This window comes from Sorex araneus, chromosome 2 (assembly GCF_027595985.1).
Source record: "Sorex araneus isolate mSorAra2 chromosome 2, mSorAra2.pri, whole genome shotgun sequence".
Classification (NCBI taxonomy): domain Eukaryota; kingdom Metazoa; phylum Chordata; class Mammalia; order Eulipotyphla; family Soricidae; genus Sorex; species Sorex araneus.
The window spans coordinates 343,454,019-343,479,739 of NC_073303.1; the positions used below are offsets into that span (position 1 = coordinate 343,454,019).

At 39.3% G+C, this 25,721-nt stretch overlaps 1 protein-coding gene across 1 annotated transcript in view; it reads right to left on the reverse strand.

Annotated features, from left to right (window-relative positions):
* Window positions 1–6,911: 6,911 nt before the first annotated feature.
* CCDC178 (coiled-coil domain containing 178) overlaps window positions 6,912–25,721 on the reverse strand; it is a 418,410-nt gene continuing 399,600 nt past the window's right edge. Inside the window, exon 20 of the mRNA XM_055124824.1 lies at window positions 6,912–6,995. Coding sequence (XP_054980799.1) covers window positions 6,912–6,995 — 84 coding nt within the window. The remainder of the gene's footprint in view (window positions 6,996–25,721) is intronic.

Consider the following 25,721-nt stretch of genomic DNA (forward strand, 5'->3'; position numbering starts at 1 on the left):
AAGGCCAGATTTTTTTTTTAAAAAATGACTTAAATATGTATAAAGATAATACATTGGCTCACAATGTTTAGTCAACTCAGCCAGCTTTGGGAATACTTAAGTTTTAGCAGGTATTTGAAGAGTCACTATCAATAAAGAACTGTTACAAGAGCTGGCTATTAGAATGGTTAGGATTAGCACCTGAGCATATATGCCTTTTTTGTGATCAGAGGAGGAAGTACTTGACTAAATTCAAAATTCAGATAAGATTTGATAAGATGTATTTGATTTGGAGAAACAGAAGGGAAGGACAGAGAAGACATACAGGATATAGGAAAAAAAGCCACTAATCACAGACATTAAGTGAAAATGGAAGAAGGCTTGCCTACTTCTAGTTTCCAGAACCTGACATGCCCTTTTTCATTTTCATTGGAATTACTTGGTATGCTATATCAAATTTATTTTTTGGTGATAATCAGGGCATATTCCTGGCTCTGCACTCAAAAATCACTCTTAGCAGTGCTCAGGGGACCATATAGGATGCCAGAGATCGAACCCGGGTTGGCCACACGTGAGAAAATCGCCCTACCCCCTGTACTAATGCTCCAGCATCATCTTCCATTTTTTTCCCTTTTGGGTCACACCCAGCGATGCACAGGGGTTACCTCCTGGCTATGCACTACAGAATTACCCCTAGCAGTGCTTAGGGGACCAAATAGGATGCTGGGAATCGAACCCAGGTCGGCCATGTGCAAGAAAAACACCCTACCCGCTGTGCTATTGCTCCAGCCCCACATCTTCCATTTTTAATGGTGCCTGTGACTACTTGGAAGGGTATTTTATAGGGAGACCTAGGAGATTCACAGCTACGGTAGAAACATATAGGTGATGGCATCACATAGGGAAGTAAGAGAATGTGTCAACTATAGAAATTTGATTAGAGAGTTGCCATTTGATGCTTGGGACAATCACTAGTAGTTATCTGGCAAATCTTCAAAGAAATACATGCCCCTAATAATCAGCTTATGTTACTGAAGTTCATGGAAATTAGCAAGGAATCATTATATGTATCTAACTTTTCTTTTTTTTTAAATTATGGGACACATCAAGCAATGCTCAGGGTTTGGGAGTTATGTGCTCAGGGATCACTCTTGGCAGTGCTCAGTGGTCATATTGGATCAAACCCAGTTAGGCATCATGCAAGGCAAGTGCCCTACCTGCTGTACTATCTCTTTGACCCTACATACACCTTTTTAAAAAAAATTTATTTCATTGAATCACCATGTGGAAGGTTACAAAATTCTCAGGCTTATGTCTCAGTTATACAATACTCAAACACCCTTCCCTTCACCAGTGCCCATATTCCACCACCACAAAACCCCAGTATACCTCCCGCCCCCTACCCCCTCACCCCGCCTGCGTAACTGATAAATTTCACTTCGTTTTCTCTTTACCTTGATTATATTCCATATTTCAACACAAAACTCACTATTGTTGTTGGAGCTCCCCCCCAAAAAAGACAGCCCTACTGCCAAGGAAGCATTTGATAATTAGTTTTCCATTGCTGAGAATGAAGAGATATTAAGTCCCGCTGTTCCAAGTACATAACTTTTTTTTCCTCCTCCTTCCTGCGCCACCGAGTTCGTGCCTGCTTAGTAATCCTCATGATATGGCTGACGCCACGCCGCCCAACAAAGGGGAAAAAAAAATGAGAAAGAGGGATATTTCCTGTCCTCAGCCATCGTGGGGCTATGGCTTAGATGACAGTCTAGCAGCATGTCTGCAAGCAGTTTCTGGGACCAAAGTAGTCTAGTTGGTTTCAGGATTCTGGTAGATCAGCATCTAAGTGGCCGCAAGAAAGTGTGGCTACCTGGGTGGAATTTCGGTGTAGCGTACGCTGGTATCGGCCCTGGCCCGAGACTGCCCAACTGTCCCTCTGTTCCAAGAACATAACTTTTTTTTCCTTTTTTCCCGTTCCCGCACCACCAAGTTCATGCCTGTTTAATAGACATCATAATATGGCTGATGCCACGCTGCGTTTCTTCCCGAAAAAAGGAAGAGATCCGAGAAAGAAGGATATTTCCTCTCCTTGGCTGGCGTGGGGTTATGGCTTAGTTCACAGTCCAGAGAAATGGCTGCTACTTTGATTACCTTCAATGCTTCAACAAAAGATTCACTATTATTGTTTGGATTTCCCCCCCAAAGTCCGACCTGCTAAAAGGAACCATTTCATATTGCTGACAATTTGGAGATATTAGGTCGTGCAGTTTTGGATTTCTGTATAAAGTCCAGGGAAAATTCTACCAGAAATTACATCACTGCAAGCTTTTACTCCCCATTTTTTGGTGCTCATAAGATGGAAAAGCCTGGAGAGAGAAACCCTTCCCCGCTGTTGCAGCCTGGGGTAGAGGCTCAGTTCACAGTCTGGAAGCATTTCAGTGGGCTGCTGGTGTCCAAAGTAGTTCATTTGGCCTCCGCGGTCCTGCTCATGCAGTAGCAGCTGTGGAAAGGGTGGAAAGGGCGCGCACGTGTGTCCGCTGGGCTTTTAAGTATTGGTAGAGGGCGGGGCCGGTACCCTTGCCCCCTAGGATCTCCCGCGCATCCTGCAGCTGCTGGGTTGGTTCCTCCATTTTGTGCTCAAAAAGCGGCAATCGCTATGCTGTGCCCAGGAGGGAAGGGTTGAGAGAGAAAAAAAGAGAAATACGCTGCCCCGCTGTTGCAGCCTGGGGTAGAGGCTCAGTTCACAGTCTGGAGGCATTTCAGTGGGCTGCTGGTGTCCAAAGTAGTTCATTTGGCCTCCGTGATCCTGCTCGTGCAGTAGCAGCGGTGGAAAGGGTGGAAAGGTATCTAACTTTTCATTGGTTGATTTATTTATTGAATCATATATTAATTTCTACAGTGATTCAATAAATGTCTACTTCACCCCTACAGCTACTGATGAAATGACAGTGATACTCTTTTCTGTCTGAGAATAAGAGACAGTGGGAGAAGGCATCACAGCATTTGGCAAGGAACATACCATTCTCACTTAGTTCATCCGTAGAAGTATCATTTTCCTGACTTTACAGTCTCTTGCCCCCACACCTGACTTTCTTCATTGGGGCCCCTCAGAGGAGGTAGGTTGAGTTTCCCTCCCGACCCCTAGCAGAGCCCCAGAAACCAAAGACATCTGGAACTCACCACAGCCATGCTCAAGGCCCCTCTCCACATGTTTGGACGAGCCTCATGCATGAAGGAACTGACAGAGGAACGCAGATGTGCAGGAAATGGGACTGAGATGTCCAAGCCTGCTCAGATTGGGACTGGGCCTCTTCCGCTCAAATCCTCCATTTTCTAGTAGCTAGGCGGTCACACCCAGAAACTGGTCTCGGTGCCATGTAATCCCATCAATGGCCAACATCCAGAGACTATATAACCAAGCTCCTGGAATCTTATAGTGTAGTTCTCCCTCTCGGAGAACCTGGCAAGCTACCAAGAGTTTCCTGCCCACATGGGAGAGCCTCGCAAGCTCCCTATGGAGTATTCATGTGCCAAAACCAGTAACAATGAGTCTCATTCTCTTGACCCTGAAAGAGCCTCCAATGCGGCACCGTTGGGAAGGATGAGTAAAGAGAGGCTTCTAAAATCTCAGGGCTAGGAGAAATGGAGACATTACTGAGACCGCTGGAGAAAATAGACGATCAATGGGATGATGATGACAATGATGATGTGATGATGATGATGATGATGATGATGATGATGATGATGATGATGATGATGATGATGATGGTGATGACAATGAAACCCAATCATGAACAACTTTGTAACTGTATCACATGGTGATTTGAAAAAATGTACTTATTTTATCATAATGAATAACATCTGTTATACTTTTATGAAGGGTATACCAGCCATTAGTTTGCAAAGCACCAAATGTTTGAAGGAATACTTTGTATATTCCTTGTCACTTTTATGCTCTGCTTTTCATCTTTCCCAAATCTAGAATCTAACTACCACTATACTTAACACAGATACAGACACAAACACAGAGATACAGACACAAACCTCACACAGCCTACATGTATACTTACTCTAATTGTTTTGGAGTATCTTTATTTTTTTAGGGGGGCTAGTTAGAACCCACATGGTGGTTCTCAGGATTACTCTCAGATCCATGATCATTCCTATCACTGTTTAGGTACGCAGCTTGGGGGATTGAACTAAGAATGGACACATGCAAGATGAATGTCTTAACAGTGTTCTATTTCTCCAGATCAATTAATAGGTATCTTTATTCCACTGAGTATGGTGGTTGTAGGGGTGGAAATAATGAGGCGGTGAAAACAATATTTTTCCTCTACTATTTCTGCAGTTTGGGATTGAAGTGGTAATGATTGAGGGGTTAATCAAATACATTCTTTGCACAACTCACCTTTCCAGAGTATAGCTAGGAATCCCACATATACTCTCTATGACTCTTCTACTAACCTAGAGTAGCACTGTCATCCCATTGTTCATTGATTAGCTCGAGCAGGAGCCAGTAATGTCTCCATTGTGAGACTTTTTGTTACTGTTTCTGGAATATCAAATATGCCACGGGGTGCTTGCCAGGCTCGGGATATTCTTGGTAGCTTGCCGGGGTCTCTGAGAGGGACGGAAAAATCAAACCCAGGTCATTCTCATGCAGGGTAAACTCCCTATTCACTGTGCTATCACTCCAGTCCAATAGCAGCTACTGTACTAACCTATGGTAGCATGTCAAAATTAAGCTATATTGCAAAGTTATGACTGACTCTAGATATGTCATTCTTAAACAGACCTAATTATATAATAATCAAGAATAGTCAATAATCATTTCTAGAGGTCCATACAGGATCTCTCACTCTAAATATAGTGAATTACATGAAGACTCCATGTGGAAGTATCCGTACTGGGAGTTTCTCTCATGGAATGAATCCAATAGGCACATCTCTTTGGAGAGAGGCATCACTCAGCTGTGAATGATCACCATGACCGCTGATTTAAATTCCATCAAAAATTTGTTATGACCATCAGCTTGGTTACCCTTTAGCCTTTTGTGTAGACATTGATTCACAGCTACTGAAAGAGAAGTATGAGTAGGGAATGCTTGGCTCCAAACGATTATTTCCTTAAAATAAAATATCCTGAAAGTCATTGACAAAATCAGAACAAAATTCTCTGCTCTCTGTGATTTTTAGAAATGTGTTAGTCAGGTTGTGGTTCCAGTAAATAATTGACAATTCAAATGGCTTGATATGAGGAAAAGTTGTTTCCTACCTGTGTTAATCCATTGAATCTATGTCTTGGGGCTGTTCTTCTCTATAGCCATTTAACAATCCAACCTCTTTACATCATGATATTCACCTTCTTTTGGATACTCCAAGTCTTCTCTGAGAGGGGCTAATAAACTAGGAAAAGGAAAGAGACTTTTAAAAATAATTTAGTATTTTTATTACGTGTAAGACAATAAAGTCATGGTACTATTTAAATACTTAAGTTTATAGTTTGATGTACAGGTTCCTGCACATCGCCACTGCCAAGTTGCCCATGACCATAGTCCTCATCTGTCACCTCTGGTGCAATTTTTCTTCTCCCCCTCCATCAATCTTTGTTGAATGACAGTTATGGTTTTGGTGCACACAGCTTTCTTAGTTTACCACTACCAAAATGTAAATCAAGATTCATTACATAAAATATGGATAAATTTAGTTTCATAATATTGATCTCTGCTTAATCCTGCTGATGTAACATTTTGAGCTTAGATCTGCATACTTCCGATGAGTCAGGCAAGTTTCCTCCTAATCTCTTTACCGCATTCTTCAACACTGGTTTGAAAGTACCCCCTCCTTCTTTACAATGTCGTTCTTATCAGAGCACACCTCACACCGAGGCACTTCCCACAGAGTCGACCAGATCCCACCATCAGCCCCACCAAAACCTTTGTCTCATTCATGAGGTTTCTACTCTGGGAAAATGGCATCTAACTAATGGGCTCAATAGTTAAGATAAATATGTGGGTGGAAAATGAACACTTTTAAGCTAGAGTTCTTCTTATATTTTCACCAATGAGATGTCTTTTTTCAAAACTAAAAGCCTTTATCCAGAGAGAGCATGTCCTTTACTAGTGGCAACTTCCTTGTTCATGAACCTTGCAAGTACCTGAAGCCCTTAAATGAAGGAGGCCCTCAGAGGATACTCTTCAGTCAATTCATACTCCCAAAGTGTAGAAAATCAGTCTTGCATTTTCCCCCCAAAGAGCTGACCCATGCAGCTATGTTCTTAAAAATAGACCATCCATTTCAAATGAGTACATTTCATTATGAACTACAGGCCATGCTTTTCATATGCACATCAGAAAGAAAACCCTATAGTTTCCCCTTCCCTTCACTCTTTCATGAACTATCTATAAATTATAAAATCTAAAAGAGCTGAAATGTGTCTTATCTTTGTCTTTAATATTATTATATATTAGGGGTAATATATATTTATTATGAATGCAGTTAATTTCAGGAACGTATTTTGTTGTTATCCTTTTTCATTGTAAAGTATTTGTTTTATGGTAGGATTGCAAATACTACTTTTATCATCATGATTTTTAAAATGCGTAGCCCCAACAGAGAAGAGGAAACTTCTTATTTGGCAAACAGATTTGGATTGTATAAACTGATTCTAGTTCACATATTTTCTCGACTCCAAGTGTCTAAACCATCAGGGTTAAACTCATGCTATTCAGGTCAGCACTCCCTCTGAATGGCATTATTATTATTTATCACTGCCTTAGCTTTTGCAATGTGCGTGGTGCCGCAGAAGACATTAAAAAGACACAGTTCTTGCCTTGGGGCTATACTCAGATAGGCAAACAAACAAATTGTATTTAAGAAGAGGTAGATTGATCACAGAGATGCAATTTCCCAGGTGTTTGCATTTGTGCTTTAGGTTCGTTTGTCTTTTAACCAGCTGTGGACTAAAGACATCTTTAAACTTTTCTTCAGAACAAGGATGTCAATGACCAGAATCTAGAAGAAAACAGGAGCAGAAACCAAAAGTGTAGGACACAAGACCAAAGTCTGGAAGACATAATTTTGGAGGAGGATTTATCTGTTCTTTAACTGTTTTCTCCCTTACTGTCCCCCTTTTTATCAGTGAAGTAAAAGTTTCCTTTCGGAAATATGAAAGAGAAGAGAGAAGGAAGTCTGTGGAGTAAAAGAAAGGAATGGCACTTGCCAGATTTGAATGCTTGGAGATTCGAGGGAGTGATATGATTTTTTTGTGTGTGTTGTTGTTCCTTTCAACAACTATTGTTGCCAGAAGTTTCCTACTGCTGCCAACCAAAGCATTTACTAAAAAAGTGGATCATGGAATTTTATGGCTTATTTTCAATTATTAGCATTCTCTATCAAATTTCTATCTCTGTTATTTCTATCAGATATCATTTAAAAAATAGAACCAGTTCTAATAGACTGAGGCATTTATTTATACTCAATTTAGGAAAACTTTTTATCCCAAGGAGAAATCGCTTTCTAGTTGAACTGATAAGAATCTAATTTATGAGCCCAAATGAACAAAACTGTGCTTCATACTGCTCATTCATTTTTTATTTCGATTTTTATAAATTTTATTTTCATAAAGTAGTTCACAATAGTTCATTACAGATAATATTTAAAAGCCCACCCCACCAGCGAGCATCTTCCCACTACAATGAGAGGGAAATGTGTGAAGGTTGTTGTATTTCATTCTGGAGCCATTTAAGTCCATATATAAGAGAATACAAGCAAATATGTTAAAACCAAACAAATGTATGCTACTTTAGGTACATCAGTGGGCTAGAGTATAAGAGGTTGCTCCAGGAAATACTGCATTGCTCTCTTCTGGGAGCTTTACTTTATAGTCTCTGGATCTTGGCCATTGATGAGACTACATGGTAGCTGGCGGCAGGGGGAGGGTGGGGGGAGTTGGGGGGTAGGGAAGTTTGTGGGAGTGACTGCCAAGCTACTGGAAAACTGAGGACTTGGGTGGAGGAGGCCCAGTCCCAATCCAAGCAGGCTTGGAGTTCTCAGCCACGGGTCCCGTATACCTGGGTTCCTCTGCCAGTTTCTTCATGGGTGAGGCTCGACCAAGTGTGTGGAGAGTGGCCATTAGCATGGTTACCGCTGGGTTCTGGAGGTTTTCAGCTGCCAGGGTTCTGCTTGGCATGGGTAGGGAAACTCATACTGCTCATTCTTTCTTTTAGGTGGACAGCTGAAATATTTAGGTGGCTGGAGAAATAATGACAGCAGGTAGGCCACTTACCTTACACGTGGTCAACCTGAGCTTGATCTCTGGCATCTCATATGTTCTCCTAAGCCCTTCCAGGAGACATCTCTGATCACAGAGCCAGGAGGAAATCCTTAGCATAGACAGGTGTAGCACCCAAACAAAACGAATTCTGACATACAGCTGAGAAAGCAAAAAGCAGTATGTCTATTTTGAATATGATCTCTAGTTTTGGTAGAAAATTTTTGCGTGTGTGTGTATGTAGAAAACATCTTCACTCAGAAATATAAATACTGTGGACAATTATTATCATATGAGATTAAATAATGGGTTCTGAGAATGAGCCTGGGAAGTACATGAGGGACCCAGTCTGGATGCTGGTAAAGCCATAGATATTTCCAGACTGCAGAGAGGATGATGAGAATGTTTATTGTGCAAGCGAGAGTGAGAGTTCCAATTCATTTGGTCATCGTGGTCTCCAGGTACATTGAAATGTGCTTCACTGGGGTATTTATCTGAGAAAAATTTGTAAGCACACAGAGCCATGCATATTTAGGCCTTGATTTCCAAAGTTTCTATTTAATTCCATTTTCTCATCACATGCAGGAGTTTGGTATATGCACTTCCAGATGGCCCACACAAATGCTTTGTCGTACTTCACTCACTCTTTGCATGTCAAGCATCTCTGGGACTACATACATCACCAATTAACATCTTATATTCATTTGACAGGAATGATTCTGCAACATTTTATACCATTTTCTTTGATAGAATTTGCATGTGTAAATGGTTTTCTCTTGTAAGAATCAAAGATGCGATTATTGTGGAATTTTCCTTCCTCCCTCCAAACTTTATTTTATTTATTTTTATTTATTTACTTGCAATGAAGCACCACTTCATCTGCATTTTAAAGGTAATAACTTTGGTTCAACATTTCCAGAAACCTGAGGAGATCATGTTAGTGTGTTTCGCATTGCATACTGCAGTCATTCACAGCTCTCAAGGAAATGTGTTCTGTTGGTCCATTTTCCTTTTTCTCATTTTAGACCACAAGGCCTCCCCATTGATCAAGACATTTGGAACTACTATCCCATAAGCCTTTTGTAAAAAAAAATTTCTCTGTTAAATTCCTTATTCTGAGCTCTGTGATGAGCACTCGGTGAACTTTGAGTTAACCCTGGTAGAATGGAGTAATCTTATCATACCAAAATCACTTTTTAAAAAAAAAACACCAAAGAGATACAATCACCCAAAGGCTCAAATTGTCACTGAGAATATGATGACAGTCAGTTTTGTTTTCCAGTGTAATCAGTATTGACATGTTGGTTAACAATAAGAGGAACGCACAGAAACAAGCAAGGCAGTGCCTTCTCGACAACTCTATCTGAATGTCTCACCAGCACTTCAAACTTTACACAGTTACTTTTGTGAATGTGTAGCATCACTCCCCAAGCCTCTGTACCTTTCTAGTCTTTTCTATTTTTTGTATTTTTAGTATAGTGGTTTTATTTAGGAAGTATGAGGGGGAAGTGGAGAGACAGGCAGACAGACTTAGGAAATAAGTAAATTACATACCTCAAGCTGGGCCATGGGTGACTACAGAATGGAGTACACCTTGTCGTCCTCATTTTGGTAACTATGTCACCATTTATCATTACCTGAAAGTAATGGAATAAAGAAATTCCTTTATTTCTTTTATCTTCCACATTTCCCTTTCCCCAAATGTGTCATGAAATTCGTTCCATTCTACCTCTGTAAATCCTGAATCCACTGCTACCTTTTGTCACACTTCTGCTTACATCTCAGATTCTGGAAAGCTAAATCTCTAATTCAAAAACTGACCCCCTTGCTAGCTCTATACCTGATTTTCCCATGTTCGCTTTCCCACTCAAAGTTTAGAGCACTAACATGATCAGCTGGAGCATACATCCTTGTGGTACAAAATCCTTCATTTGTTTTCTATCATGTTTGGGACAATATAAAACACTCTCTTCTTCTCACTAAAGATCTGGAAGGTTCATTCAGCTCTGGCTGGTGACTACTGTCTCCAACACAGATGCCTTTCTAGACTCTGACTGTAGCTCTGGATTCGGGAGCAGGTTTGAAACCTTCCTATTTCCAATACTTAAAAGATTTTTCCTCTATCTAATTCCAGGCACAAAAGTGATATCAAAGTGGATTAAAGACCTCAATATCAGACATGAATCTATAAGGTACATAGAAGAAAATGTAGGCAGAATTCTCCATGACATTGAAGCTAAAAGCATCTTTAAGGATGAAACAGCACTGACCATGCAAGTGGAAGCAAACATAAACAAATGGGACTACATCAAACTAAGAAGCTTCTGCACTTCAAAAGAAACAGTGACCAAAATACAGAAAGAGCCCACAGAATGGGAAAGAATATTTACCCAATACCCATCTGATAAGGGATTAATATCCAGGATATACAAGACACTAGTAGAATTGTATAAGAAAAAAAATCCAACCCCATCAAAAAATGGGGAAAAGAAATGAACAGAAGTTTCCTCAAAAAAGAAATAAAAATGGCCAAAAGCACATGAAAAAATACTCCACATCACTAGTCATCAGGGAGATGCAAATCAAAACAAAAATGAGATATCATCTCACACCACAGAGATGGTCACACATTCAAAAGAACAAAAGCAACCAGTGCTGGTGTGGATGTGTGGGAAAAAAGACGCTCCTTCACTGTTGGTGGGAATGCCAACTGGTCCAGCCTTTCTGGAAAACAATATAGACAGTACTTAAAAAACTAGAAATTGAGCTTCCATATGACCCTGCAATACCACTTCTGGGAATATATCCCAAGGATGCAAAAAAGCACAGTAGAAATAACATCTGCACCTATATATTCATTGCAGCACCGTTCACAATAGCCCAAATCTGGAAAACCAGAGTGTCCTAAAACAGATGACTGGTTCAAGAAACCTTGGTACATCCACACAATGGAATACTATGCAGCTGTTAGGAGAGATGAAGTCATGAAATTTGCTTATAAATGAATAAACATGGAGAGTATCATGCTAAGTGAAATGAGTTAGAAAGAGAGGGACAGACATAGAAGGACTGCACTCATTTGTGGAGTATAGAATCACATCACATGAGGCTACACCCAAGGACAGTAGATACAAGGGCCAGGAGGATTGCCCCATAGCTGGAAGACTGCTTCATGAGCAGAGGGGATAAGGCAGATGGAATAGAGAAGGGATCACTAAGAAAATGAGGGCTGGAGGAACCAGATGGGATGGGAGATGCATGCCGACAGTAGATAATGGACGAAACATAATGACCTCTCAGTATCTGTATTTCAAGCCATAATGCCCAAAAGTAGAGAGGGCATGTGGGGAATATTGTCTGCCATGGAGGCAGGGGAAGTTTGGGAAAGGGGAGGTATACCCGGGATATTGGTTGTGGGGAATGTGCACTGGTGGAGGGATGGTGTTTTATCATTGTGTGATTGTAACCCAAACATGAAAGCTTGTAACTATCTCACTGTGACTCAATAAAATTTAAAAAAAGAAAAAGAAAGAAAAGATTTTTCACGGGGCTGGAGCAATAGCACAGCGGGTAGGGTGTTTGCCTTGCACGCTGCTGACCCGGGTTCAATTCCCAGCATCCCATATGGTTCCCCCAGCACTGCTAGGAGAAATTCCTGAGTTCAGAACCAGGAGTAACCCCTGTGCACCGGATATGACCCAAAAAAAGCAAAAAACAAAAAGATTTTTCATGTGCTGTGCATTTACCTGCTGAAGTTTATTCCTCTGGTTGCCCCTGCCCACTCATCTCACTTTGACTCATTCTTTGGTCCTCTTCCTGACCATGTGTTCTTTGGAAAAATCTCTGTGTGCACTTTATGGGAGTAAATTCACCTACTTCTTTCTGCTAGCACACCCTGTTTGCTTCCTTCAAAGTGCTAATCACAGTCTAAAATATATTTGGTTATCTATTCACTTATTTTCATCTACCTTTTAATGTTTAGGATAGACTCTAAGTTTCTCAATAGACTATGAGATACACAGTTACAAGGTTATTCATTACTGGGTTTGAGTCATGCAATATTCCAATGCTCATTTCTTCACCAGTGTATCTTTTACACCACCAGAGTTCTGAAATTCCCTCCTTCGACACTCCCCACCTGCTCCTCACCTCACTCAAGCCTGCATCTACGGCAGGCACTTTTCTTCTCTCTCTCTCTCTCTCTCTCTCTCTCTCTCTCTCTCTCTGTCTCTCTTTTCCTTCTGGGCATTATGGTTTGCAATATAGGCACCTAGAAGTTATCATATATGTCCCTTTACCTCCTTTCAGCACTCAGTTTCAGTTCTTATCCAGAGTGATTTGGATTATCCAGAGTGAGTGGGATTTCCAACTATCATTGTCACAATGGTCCCCTCTTTATCCTAACTGGCCCCATCTTGCTTCACCCTTCCACTTGCGGCAAGCATTCACCTGTTGATCAGTCCCCCTGAACCTTGTTTTTACTGTCTGTGATTATTAGACTCAATATTTTTAAGGTTAAATTCTTGCTGGTGTTTTTTTTTTAAACTATATATGTATATACATATAAAACATTAATGCTTAGCATAGTGCCTCACATATAAAAAATCCAGAACATATTTATTAACTGAATATCTATAAAATGTTTGATGGGTATATATGTGTGTATACTATAATTAGTGTATACTTTAATTAATGGCTTAATTAAATAAAATGTTATTGCCTCTCACCCTAAAAGTCCCTATATTAAAACTGAACCCATAATGCAATGGTCTGAGGAAGCAGGGTCTTTAGGAGGTGATTCACGGGTGTTGCCTGCCCATGTGAATGAAACTAGTGCTCATGTTAAAAAAAAAAAAAGGCCCCGGAGAGCTCCCTTCGCTTTCTGCCATGTGAGCACTCAGTGAGATGGCAAACTCTCACCAGGCTCCTAATGTACTGCTTTGATCATGGACTTCCAGCCCCCAGAACTGTGAGAAACAAATGTTGTTTATAAACCACTCTGTTGCAGTATTCTGTTATACCTGTCCCAGTGGGCTAGGAGGGGAAGAAGGCAGATTTAACCTGGGAATAGGAGAAAGAGAGGAATGCTAGGTATCAGGATCCTAGGAAGTCAGGTTGGTGGAGGGGGTCCCAGCACAAGATGGAAACGTGAAGCCTGGGTCACTGTGAAAATCAGAGGCCTTCCCTCAGAACCCTCACCATTTGCCAAAGACCAATCAAGTGTGGACTGATTAGCACCAAAGAAAATAGCACAATGTACTGATTCATGGAGACAAACAAGAGAACCACAGCTCCAGGGTAAAACAGCAAGGAGCTTCAAAGCAGTCACGTGATATGGCTCAGGCCACATCACATGCAGTAAATGGAACAAACATCCACTTCCATATATAAACGTACGTGTCAGTCCTTTCCATCAAATACACCACCCTCATAATCTGTGGTTAAATTTCACAAATAGTGGTGGAGTAATATGGGCAAAGCGTAGAACAGACAGTGTAAGGAAGCCCTATGGAGGAGAACTTTACAGAAACACTTGGATCACATGCTGCTCAAAAGAAGGGAAGAAAGTGGTCTCTATCAAAAAGAAGCTCACTGTTCTGGTGAAGACTCAACATATCGATGGGCACATGGTTTATTGGGTAACAATACTAGTAATGCCAGATAAGGTTTCATGAGAAGTTGTTAATGTACCAGATGTTGCATTAAACTACTTACATGCATTATTTCACTTAAAACAATAAACCTTTGAAACGGCATGCATGTTGTGTTGATGTGAAGTGGTATGCACTGAGAAAAAAGCATGGTGTTATGATTTTGCTCTAGTTCACACAGCAAGCTAGGAGATGAGATTTCAACCCTCATCTATTTATATTTAGAGCTTGAGCTCCATTATCTGCTATTGATTTGCAAAGAAACCTCATCTCTGGGTTAAGGGGACTTTCAACCAGGGAAGTGGAAAAGTACATCATGGCATTCTTGATCTCCACTAAGTTTTAAGGAAAAAAATCACCCTCGATCTTATACAGCAGAGCATTTTTATATCATGCTTCAATTATTATTTACTTGCCCATTAGATTGCAATAATTTTGGATCATCGGCTTGGTCACATCCTTGATAATACTTAGCACTATTTCTGAAACTGGGATAAAGGCAGAATTTGGAACTGGTCCTAAAATCTTGATATGTGGAAGTATTGAGGGGTGGTGGTTGGTTCATTCTTAAATGGTGCTCATGGAAACCATGTAGTCGCAGTTCTCAGTGACTAAATCCAGGTGAACCACATATAAAGCAAGAACCTCAAGCCCCATACTCTCTCTCTAGTCCTGGAAGTTGTTTTTATTTTATTTTATTTTATTTTATTTTATTTTATTTCAGTCTACTGAAATAGTCACTTAAGAGAAACATTTTAAATAGGAATTTGCATGGTAGTTCTTAAATATAAATAATAAATAAGCCTGATGGGGAATGTCACTAGTTTAAAAGAATGTCACATTAAAAGAATCTGAAGAACATGCTTATTAATATTCCAGAGAATGATGTGAATTTTAAATATCATTTAATTTCAATATGTTTGTCAATAAAACAAAGATTCTCCAGAAATAGAGAAGTAAGAAAACAAAGAGAGACATTGATTCAATTCTGGAAGCGTCTTATGGGGGGGAGTTTTAAAACAGAATAAATTTTCACAAAACTCATCACTCTCATACTGCTTATTTTCAGGTAAAATGCAAACCAGATGCCAGCGGTTCTTGAAAACACCAGTTACATATATCATAGGCCAGAGCTATTGAAGCAAATCAGATTTCTCATTTTAATAGGCATTTATACATTTAAAAATTTATATTATTAACTAGTTTGAATGCCGTGGCTTCTGGAAAACCATTATGGCTCACAGGATAGCTTTTTATCTGGCATTGTATCAATTTGAAGTGCAGACCATGTCATGATCTTAATGCAGATGGTCGATTCGTGTGTATAAAGTGGTGTAGAGAGAAAGGGAAGCTATACAGGCAATAGGCAGTTTTCAAATGTCATTGTTTCGGCAGCTGTCACCCCGACCCCCCAATAAAAATGGATGCACGCGTGGTAGCGAATGTTTCGCTCCCTGGTCTGTGCCAGGCACCTCCGTGTGCAAACCCTCCTTTCTCCCTCCTCACAGCCAGGCTGCAGCACATGGAGGACCGTTTGCCCCTTAAATATCACACGTAGCTCATTTGCATTATAGACTATGGGCCCAAGAGGGAAAAACGCTTAATTTTATTAATAGAATGGATTTTAAATCTCTCTACAGGAGGCCACAGAACACCCCAAAGGGCTAATCTATGTTATGGAGAGATGGCAAATCAGAAAAGCCCCAGTGCGTTTTTTCCCCCTCAGAATTCGTTCCCAATGAAAGCTACCACTAGGCCGATTGACTTTGAGCAGCCTCTGTTTGAACACTGGAATTGTTCTACACCTGACGTACAAATACCTAAACCCCTGAGATTTACAATATGAATGCTAATGCTTGGCGTGAGCCCCACTGAAACAAACAGAGCCGGGATAATAATTTTGTAACCTTATGTTGACATAACCCACCAGCTTGCTGAAAAGCCCCTTCATGTAGAGGAAACAGAGAAACTATAATGATTTTCAGATACAGTTGACAAGAGACCATTTAGTAAACTTTTATTTTTTTTTAACTAACAGTATGCAGGGATGTTGTATTCTAGGCTGCTACTAATAATCTCATCAGAATGCAAAAGCAGCGACTGTGTTATAAAACCAATGATCTGTTATATTCTGCAAGAATTTACAAAAGCCTAATGTCATTTACTACACCACGAGAACCATACTTGGATAAAAAAAAATAAAACACAACAGAATTCAAAAACTGATTACAGCTGACAAAAAAATAAACTGTTTGCGAATGCAATGGTTTTAAAGGTAAAAATATACCATAGTGAAAGACGAGTCCAGGAATGACTTTGGAACGGACGAAGTTGGTATTTCGCATAAACATGACACATCTTTTCGGGCCATGTTGGGACCAGGGCACGCATTCACGGCCAGGAGTCTCCGATCTGGTCCACAGTTGCTGCTGAGTATACGTTGCATCGCAGGCTTCAGGAAACTTGCATTCTTTTTTGTGTGCTTGCTTGTTTTTTCTCAGTAGTATTTTTGACAAAAGTGTGTCTCTGGCTGCCTTAAACAGAGAATTTCAATGTTATCATTCTTAATTGGTCTTGGGGCCTCTCAGGGATCAATTCTGGTGAGGTTCAGAGAATGCCAGGATTCAAACCTAGCTAGGCTGTGCATACAAGGCAAATGCCTGACCAGCTGTCTTATCACTCTGGCTCCAATAATTTAGATTATTTTAAAAGGAATGATCTTTCTTTAGGAAGTCTGAAATAGAATAAAGTAAATCGAAAAGGCTGAAGCACCAGAAGAAATCTGTCAGGATTTCTACACGCGGCAATTCACATGGTCTTGTCTCTCTTTCAGCTTGTACCTGGGTCAGGCAGGAAAGCAGGGACGGGCTTCTGTCAGATAGCCAGGCTCTCTGCTCAGGAAAGTTTCAAACGAGTTCATTTGTGGCAGCGAGTAGCATTTAGATTTTGTAAGGAAATAAATGTGTTTGCAAATTATTTTTTTTATCATGGCCAGACCCAATTTTTCTGCATTTCACTCACTGGTTTTTAAAATCAACATTTTGAAGCATGATGTCTTTCTATTTCTATCACTGCATCTATTCTAAGGGAGAGAGAGAAACAGATAAGGAGAGATTTAAAGCTCTTGGAGTTATCATAATCTTCGGAAGAATTGTATTTGTTCCCTCCATTTTCAACTAAGTACTAAGTACTTCTGGGGACAGGTTGGGCCACACCCAGTGGTGTTCAGTGATTACTCCTAGCACTCTGCTCAGGGATCACTCTGGGCAGTGCCTGGGGAATCGTATGTGGTGTCAAGAATGTAGAGGGAGTCTTTGATATGTGAGATATAGGCCCTGCACTACCTCTCGGGAAGAGGCCTCAGTGGAAGCACTAGTATATCTATGGTAATAGTTGTAGAATGTGAGATCTTAACATTAAGACACATTTTTACAGTGCCAATTTTAGCCAGCTAACGTGCATCAAATTAATTCATAGATTCCCTTAAAGATACACTTAGCCTTGACAACTTGCAGGGAATTACTTTAAGTGTTCAGTGCCTGGGAAACATCTGGTTTTAGATGATGATGGGTTTTAAATGCTTCGGGGTTTTATGTATGAATGAGTTAGAGTATAATCATTGATGAATCATGAAAATATATCTCTACAAGGAGGACCCTGAACATATTTTTGACCGCTGGGAGGTTGCAGTATTGATAGCTGTCCAGAAGGAAACTCAGACTGGCTATTCAGTCTCAGTTCCATTCGGGTCAATTGCTATAGTGTTAGAGTCAAAGGCTTTTTACTTTTAATCTTAATATTACTTTTTATATTATTTTAATATTACTTTTTTGTCTCACTGCATTGTAAAAGGAGTAGGCATATTAAGTATTTTACATCACACTGAATAATAGTTTAATGTGTTTGGCCCTCTTTCCCCTCTTTCTCTTCTTTGCTTGTGCTTTCTCTATTTCTTTTTTGTTTTTTTGATTTTTTTGGGTCACATCCGGCAATGCACAGGTGTTACTCCTGGCTCATGCACTCAGGAATTACTCCTGGTGGTACTCGGGGGTCCATATGGGATGCTGGGAATCGAACTCGGGTCGGCTGCTTTCAAGGCAAACACCCTGCCATCTGTGCTATTGCTCCAGCCCCTCTATTTCTTTTTTAAAAATGACCAATCCTTTGCCTAGTAACTTTCCATCCATCCCTAGGAGAAATCCCCTTATTTTTATACTCCTTAATAGTTACAGGTAAATTTACTTGTAGCTCCTTCACATGTTGATTACATACATAGATATTTTATTAAGTGTGTTCATAATGATTATAGAAATACAACAGGTAAATTTACTTATAGCTCCTTCACATGTTGATTATATACATAGCTTTTTTATTAAGTGTCTTCATAACAATTGGAGAAATACAATAGGGGCTTAGACATTTGCCTTGCAAGTGGCCTACCCTGGTTTAGCCTCCTAAGCTTGGTGAGGAATGATCCCTGAACATAGAGCAGGGTGTAAGCCTTAATACAGGCTAGGAGTAAGCCCTGAGCATATACAAAAGTTGTGTCCAAACCCCAAATTAAAATGTTAGTTCATAAATGTATTTATTTGTCGGTCCATACTATCAGAGTAAAAGATCCTCAAAAAATTTTATTTTAAAAAAATATTATTTTCCAATTACAGCATACAGCTGAGAGCCTGTTGCATATATTTTGCATCTAAAAATGTTTGGGAAATTAAGAATTATAAAAGGAATTAAGCTACTTTTTTGAAAAAAATATAGATGGTTCACACTGGAGTTAGTGGAAATAAGTAAAAAAAAAAGTCAATTTAAGGTATATTTAAAAAAAATCAATTAAGGATGAAGTGAAAGGAAGGTGCAAAAGATGATTGCAAAGTTTCTTTTGTGAGCATATTAGTGGAAACTCGGCCAATATTTGCAGTAGAAACACAGCCTGGGAAGGAAACATGGTTAACTAATGATGTAAAAGGTGCCTGGCTTGTAAAATATACAGCTAGATATATCAAGAAAATATGGACAAAAACTACAAGAATTGAAATAGAAATTGTTATGAAAACAAACATGGAGGGATCTTGGTCTTACGAGGAAATATGGAATGTTGATATAAATTAGAATAATATAGAGCTCCTTTGGATTAAAATATACATCATGGAGGAGAAAAGGAGGGTACTAGATTCTTAATAGTGTGATTAAGTTTCTGTTTTCATACATTATTTTGACATTTTTGTCATGTTTTCCCTTTTTAATTTCTGTTTTCTTTCTTATGGGGGGGGGTGTACCCAGTGGTGCACAGGGCTTATTCCTGGCTTTGAGCTCAGGGATCCTTCTTAGAGATTCAGGGACCACATATGTCGCAGGAGATCAAACCCAGGTTTAAATGTGTGCAAGGCAACCACCCCACCCACTGCACTTTTGCTACAGGCTGGCTTTTTACTATTGTTGGCTACATTTTATCCTTGGCCTCATTTTAAAAATATTTTCTCTCTTTCATGCTGTATTTGTACTAAAGCATAAGATTCTTTCCATTGTTCTGAAGGCCCTGCAATGCAGTAATTACTAGAAAACTATCAAAGACATTTCTATATTGTTTGACCCAGTTCACCCAGTTCACCTATGAAATAACCATTAAAAAGTCAGAAATGTGTCAGATCTAGGTATATATAGAAAACAATGTGTCCATATATCTCTTTGTATACATACATATATTTACACACATTTATATGTCACTAAAACCATATGACTTTGTTTTCTAGGTATTCTAGGATACTCTCATTAGCTTGCTGGGCTTTCCGAGAGAGGCAGAGGAATCGAACCTGGGTTGGCCATGTGCAAGGCAAACGCCCTACCCGCTCCGCTATTGCTCCAGCCCAGTAAACAAATGCTAACCTTAAAAAAGTTTATTTTTTTATTGAACCACTGAGAGATAGACCCTTACAACACTGTTCACTATTAGGTTTCAGTCATACAGTACTCCAACACCCACTCCTCCATCAGTGTATATTTCCCAGCATGAGTGTCCCCAATTTCCCTCCCATCACCCCCACCCCACCCTCAGTCTGCCTCTACGGCAGGCACTTCTTTCTCTCTCAGAATTTTTATCCTACCCTTCTTAATTATAATGACCAACATTATTATCCCATGCATGATATTTAACATTTTGATCCATATCACAACTCTATGAGATTAATAAGTCATACTTCTGTGAAAACGAATACATTCAGTGAGGTTTTCTGTTAGTTGCATCCAAAGTATATCATGAGTTCATACAGAGCAAACCCTGGACTTCCACTCCAACTGAGCTCCATGAGGTAAAATATGATGATATTGAAATAGAAGACTGCAGTTTAAAATAATTAGAAGGAAGGTATCAAAATGAGAGACACCTTCTATGAAGTCATCATTTTCATATCATGTGCATAAGTGAAACTCATCTCCCGAAGATTGAATTTTAAAAAGCATAAAGAATGACAATATGCATTCAATGTAATCAAGGTTTAGGCACTTTCAAAATAAGCAGGTAGAGCAGATGGGAGAATGGTAATGATGATGTTACTAGTGATGATGATCAAAGAGGAAAGAGGAGGACCCAGTACACTGATACATTTCCACTTTAAGTGTCTGGTCGTTTTTGAGTTAGGAGTTCCCTTCTGGTAGTTAGGATGCACTCAAAAAATTAGCCTTTGTCTTCCATAATGTACATTCCTGGCCCCGTGTGACTGTGGTGCTAGACTTGTTAATCTGATAACACAGCAATGGTATGCCTCATTCTCTATTCCCCAAAGGAGAGAAGGTCTGGCTTTCTTCCACTGAAAAACATATTCCTCACAGAATGAGATCATTTTAGCTGTCAGCTATGGAGTATCTAAGAATCTCCTTGTTGCATGCAACATTGCCAGCAGGATGCCCACCCACCTCCACTGGGGATAAAAATCCCCAGTGGAGGAAAAAGGCTGCTTCCAAGTGAGTGAAGCAGCTGTTGTTTTACACAGAAATGTCAAAAGCCTTAGCAAATTTCTCATCACCAATTGGCGGTGTCATGGTCAGTGAAACACTTGTGGGTTTTTTTGTGGTTTGGGAAGAAGCAACTGGTTTCGTGAGGTTTCGGTTGTAGATATAACAGTAAATAAACCCTTGGTAAGGATTCATTTTATTGCTAATGAAAAGATGTGACTATTAGATGTAGGCATAAAGCGATATTAAATTAGTCACATTCTGAAATTTATCTTAACTAAATTATTTTGAGAGTGGGCTGGGCCCTACTCAGCTGTGCTTAGGGCTTACTCCTGGTTCTGTGCTCAGGGACTACTTCTAGCAGGGATCAAGGAACCATATGTAGTAAAGTTTCAGTTATGGAGATAACTGTAAATAAATCCTTGGTAAGGATCAGCCTGGAACCTGGGTCAGCTGCATTCAAGGCAAGTACATTCCTTCCTGTACTTCCAGGCCCTAAAATATTCTTTTAAAAATTGTATGGCTTTAGTAGTGAGTGAGAACAAAAGTGTTAGATGAGTCTAAATGCAAAAAGTAGTCAGTGAGAACAGATACGTTAAATGAATCTAAATATAAAAGTAATGGGCTGGTGAGGCCTTGGCCTTGGAAGTCGTTACCAGGGTTCCATCCCTTCCCTCGGTACCCCATATGGTCTCCAAGCCCTGCCAGGAGTGATCCCTGGAGTAAGTCCTGAGCACTTACTTGATGGGGCCACCACCTCAATACAGAGAATTCTGTCATGTCTTTTATTATGTAAAACATTGTATAAAATATTACCACTTTCCCAAGTAAGTCTCTAAAAATAAAAAAATCACTTTCCCCAAAACAAAGAAATATGGAATAGATTCTCTGTGTTCTTAGGTTGACTTTTCATTTATTTCTCCATGCACCTAAAATCTACTCATCTATGTGCATCTAGTCACCAGTTAACAGCTATAACTATAATTAAGCAAATTCTGAAACTGATATACTATTAACATTATAGGACATTGAAAGTTTCATAACTCCTATGCCCTAATTTCTAGATGACTTCAATTAATTTGACTATTTCTGACATCAAGAGTGGACCACCTTCTTAATGAAATAGAAACAAAAAAGGAGAATGAAGTAAAAGCTATTTCCTTTTCAACCCAAAGAAGAGAGCTACCGAGTTTTACCGTGGATGTATACCATCCTTTAAATCTCTCTTAAGACAAGTCCTGTTTATGCATCTGGTAAATGATAATAAAATGTATATGAGCTTGAGAGCATATAAAGATTGTCAGTTAGCTATGATTTAGATTATGAGACAATAGATGGGAGTTCAATATAAAGCAATGAAATCTAGCATAATATAATGTCTTTTTAAACCATACTGCAAATATCTGCAAATATCTCTGGCATTTACTTTGATCTTCCTAGCTAGATGACAGAAGTAACAAAATAACTCAATCAGTCTGGAAATACAGAAGTTTCATAGATTGGGTGGCTTAAACAAAAAGCATTTTTCATTTCTAAAGGGTGGGGTGTCTATGTTCAAGATCCTCACAGGTCATATGTCTGGAGATATTCTGGTTCATAGATGGCTTTAATAATGTAGTTTTATGTGACTGAAAAAAGTGGAAGAGAGGGATTTCTCTGGGTGTTTTGTAAGGGCACTGGTGTCATTCATTAGTGTTCTCCTGTCATGACCTAATGACCTCCCAAAGTCCCACTCTTTGGGCCAGAGCAGTATTATGGCAGACAGAGCATTTGCCTAGCACAGAGTTGACCTCACTTTGATTCCTACCCCATATAGTTTCCTGAGTCCAGGAGTAATCCCTGAGTGCGGAACTAGTAGTCAGTTCTGAGCATCAGCGGGTGTGGCTTACAGAACAAAAATCTGAAAAAAAAAAAGCCCTCCTCTCAAATGTAAAATTGGGATTGCTGTTTAATTGAAGTAATATAGGAGATAAAATCTATAGCAGCGATGAACATGTTCACAACAATAAATTTTCAAAAGTCACTGGAAATTTCACTTGAAACTGGAATATTTTGAATTGCAAGATTACAACAATGATCATTTTTTTCTTTTTGATTTTTAAAATCAATTGATTTTTATTGATACTTTGCAATACATGGAAGCTTTAGTTTTACAGTTAAAGAGTTAGGACAGCAACCCCTTCACTGTTTCAAAATCTCACCACCACTACACCATGGTCCATTCTGCCCTCCCCTCGCTGGCTCTTTATACAATTATGTTGATCTTATCTCAGGGTTAGATCAGGGTTTCTTTTTTTGAACTAAGTTTTATTTAGAACTCTTTATTTTGTTTTATTTTGAACTCTTTCTTTTTTTTGAACTGTTTTATTTAGAGAAATATGAGCCCCAGAGGGGGGCGGGTGAGAGCCCTCCCTGCCTCAAGGAACCAAGTCCTGACAGCCAACCTCCACTACCCCACCACCACCACCACGCTCCAGACCGCTTTCCACATGCTCATGCTGAGCCTTACACATGAGGGAACAGATTCCTGGATCGTGCGGCCGCAAAGACACATCATAAGACACTCTCTATTCATTTTCTATAAAAATCATAGAGGGAATATATATGTATCGGAGAGCCAGGCAAGCTATTGAGAGTATCCCGCCCACACTAGCAAGTTCCCCATAGCATATTCGATTTGCCAAAGACAGTAACAATAACAGGTCTCATTCCTCTGACCATGAAAGAGCCTTTGATCATTGGGAAAGACAAGTAAGGAGAGGCTGCTAAAATCTCAGCTGTGGGATGAATGGAGATGTTACTGGTGCCCACTAGAGTAAATCGCTGAACAACGGGATGACAGTGATACAATGATACAGTGATGAGGAGAAAGAGAGAGAGAGAGGAGAGAGAGAGAGAGTGGAGAGAGAAAGAGAGAGAGAGACATGTGTTTAAGAGAAAACATGCTTTTTCTAGAGGATGAAAACCAAAGTACATTGTGGTTGGACATACTAGTGAATCTCTAAGATGAAAACTTCACAGGAAGAAAATCATATTTCTAATATTCCAGTTTCAGCTCAGAAACTAAGCCAAGGGGATGAAATACAGTTCAGGGTAGAGCATTTACTTTGCATATGTGAGGGCCTGCACTCAACACACACACACACACACACACACACACACACACACATACACAAACACACACTATCAGAGGCCAAAAATAATATCTTAGAATTGGCTGGAGAAGGAAAGTTCTAACAATGGTCTGAGTTTTTCCATTCTGACTCACAAAGCATTTTTTAGTTGAGAAATTTTACTGCCAATGACTAATAATGGGGCCAATTTTAGTATAGGCTAAGGCATAAGAATCTTGTTAAAACTCATCCTTATAAATATTTAAGTTTCCTTTTTCTACCTCCTCGACTCTCTATCCGTCCCTTTTTTTACTCCCAAGTCTTGATTTTGAAAGAACATCTAATAACTTCATATGAATTTGCATTGCAAAAACTTCCTTTAGCCCCCATTGAAGTGTCTTATCAAATAGATTTTTAATCCAAAGAAACAGTACTGATAGATTTATGAATTACCTTGGCAAAAAACACAGCATGGTTAGGTCAGTGGGAAGGTAAGTCTCCTGTGTGCCTAAACTGCTTTTTTTTAATAAGGTGTTGTTTGTTTTTATTGTCTATTATCTATTGAATTCAGCATCTATACCACAAACATCCAAGATGAAGAGTATTGACCCTTAGTCACAAACTCCCACTCTAGATATTGCACATGTATCCCAAGGAAAGTTGGTTCATTTGTCTCTTCTCCCCTTTCTCTTTTGCACCCTGCCATTGCTTTAATGCCCATAAGTATATACCCACTGTTTTCCCTCTATGACACCCAAAGGCCACACTCAACAGGAAATTCTTTTCCCAAATAGATACCCATAAAATGCCATATTATACAACCTTTGACTATTTCTCTTTCTTTGAAAAATAGAGGTGGGGGTTTTAATAGCTTCCTTAAGTTTACTTTCCTTGTATTCCTAATTACATCAAATACCCATATATTCCTTCCAGACTATTCATTTAGAAATAAAGTTTTATAATAGTCACATTTAATTTATCAGGGTGCAATAATTTGTGTTTCCCAATCATCTTGCAGACTTTGGTTCATTATACTATTTTTTCACATGAGTAAGTTAGCAAAGTTTGGATTGATTGACTCTAATTAACTAAAACTGGTTCCAGGCTGTGCATCTATTGTCATGGTAGCTAGCCTCAAAGCCCTAAACTGCTCAGCATTGGTGATATAAGGTATTATCAATTTAAAAACTGTAGATAATATGTAACCTTAGGCTTATCACTGGGAGACAAACTAAAAAAAAAAAGGATGGGGAAGGGAGCTTTATGGATTCTTGGGAATATAAATTGGGAGTTTTCAGTGGGGTTTCTACATTTTTGTTCTTCCTGTACAGATATAAACACAAATGCATTGAAGTACAAATGAATTCAAAACTCAGCAGTAAGAAGAATTAGGATTTCATGGTTTCCAAAACTGCAAAAACAAAATATATCTTTCCACAAATACTTCAAGACCCACTAAAATTTAAGAGGAGACTACCATTTTTATCTCCAGAAGGGAAAGTCTTTCTTTACATTATTCACAGAAAACTAGGTTGTCTGAAATTTAATCTTTTCTTTGTGGATGATATTTTTTATGGTAAGTAATGGTATTTGCTTGAGGAAAAATTGTTTTTTTAGACAGTATAACCAACTGGAAAAATGATTGCCTTTCAACTTGTAAGCAGGAACAACTATGACCCTTGCTCTTTAGTTTTGAGCAGAAATAAAGCTAAAAATATATAGTTGAATGCCATAAATGAGACTCATCAAT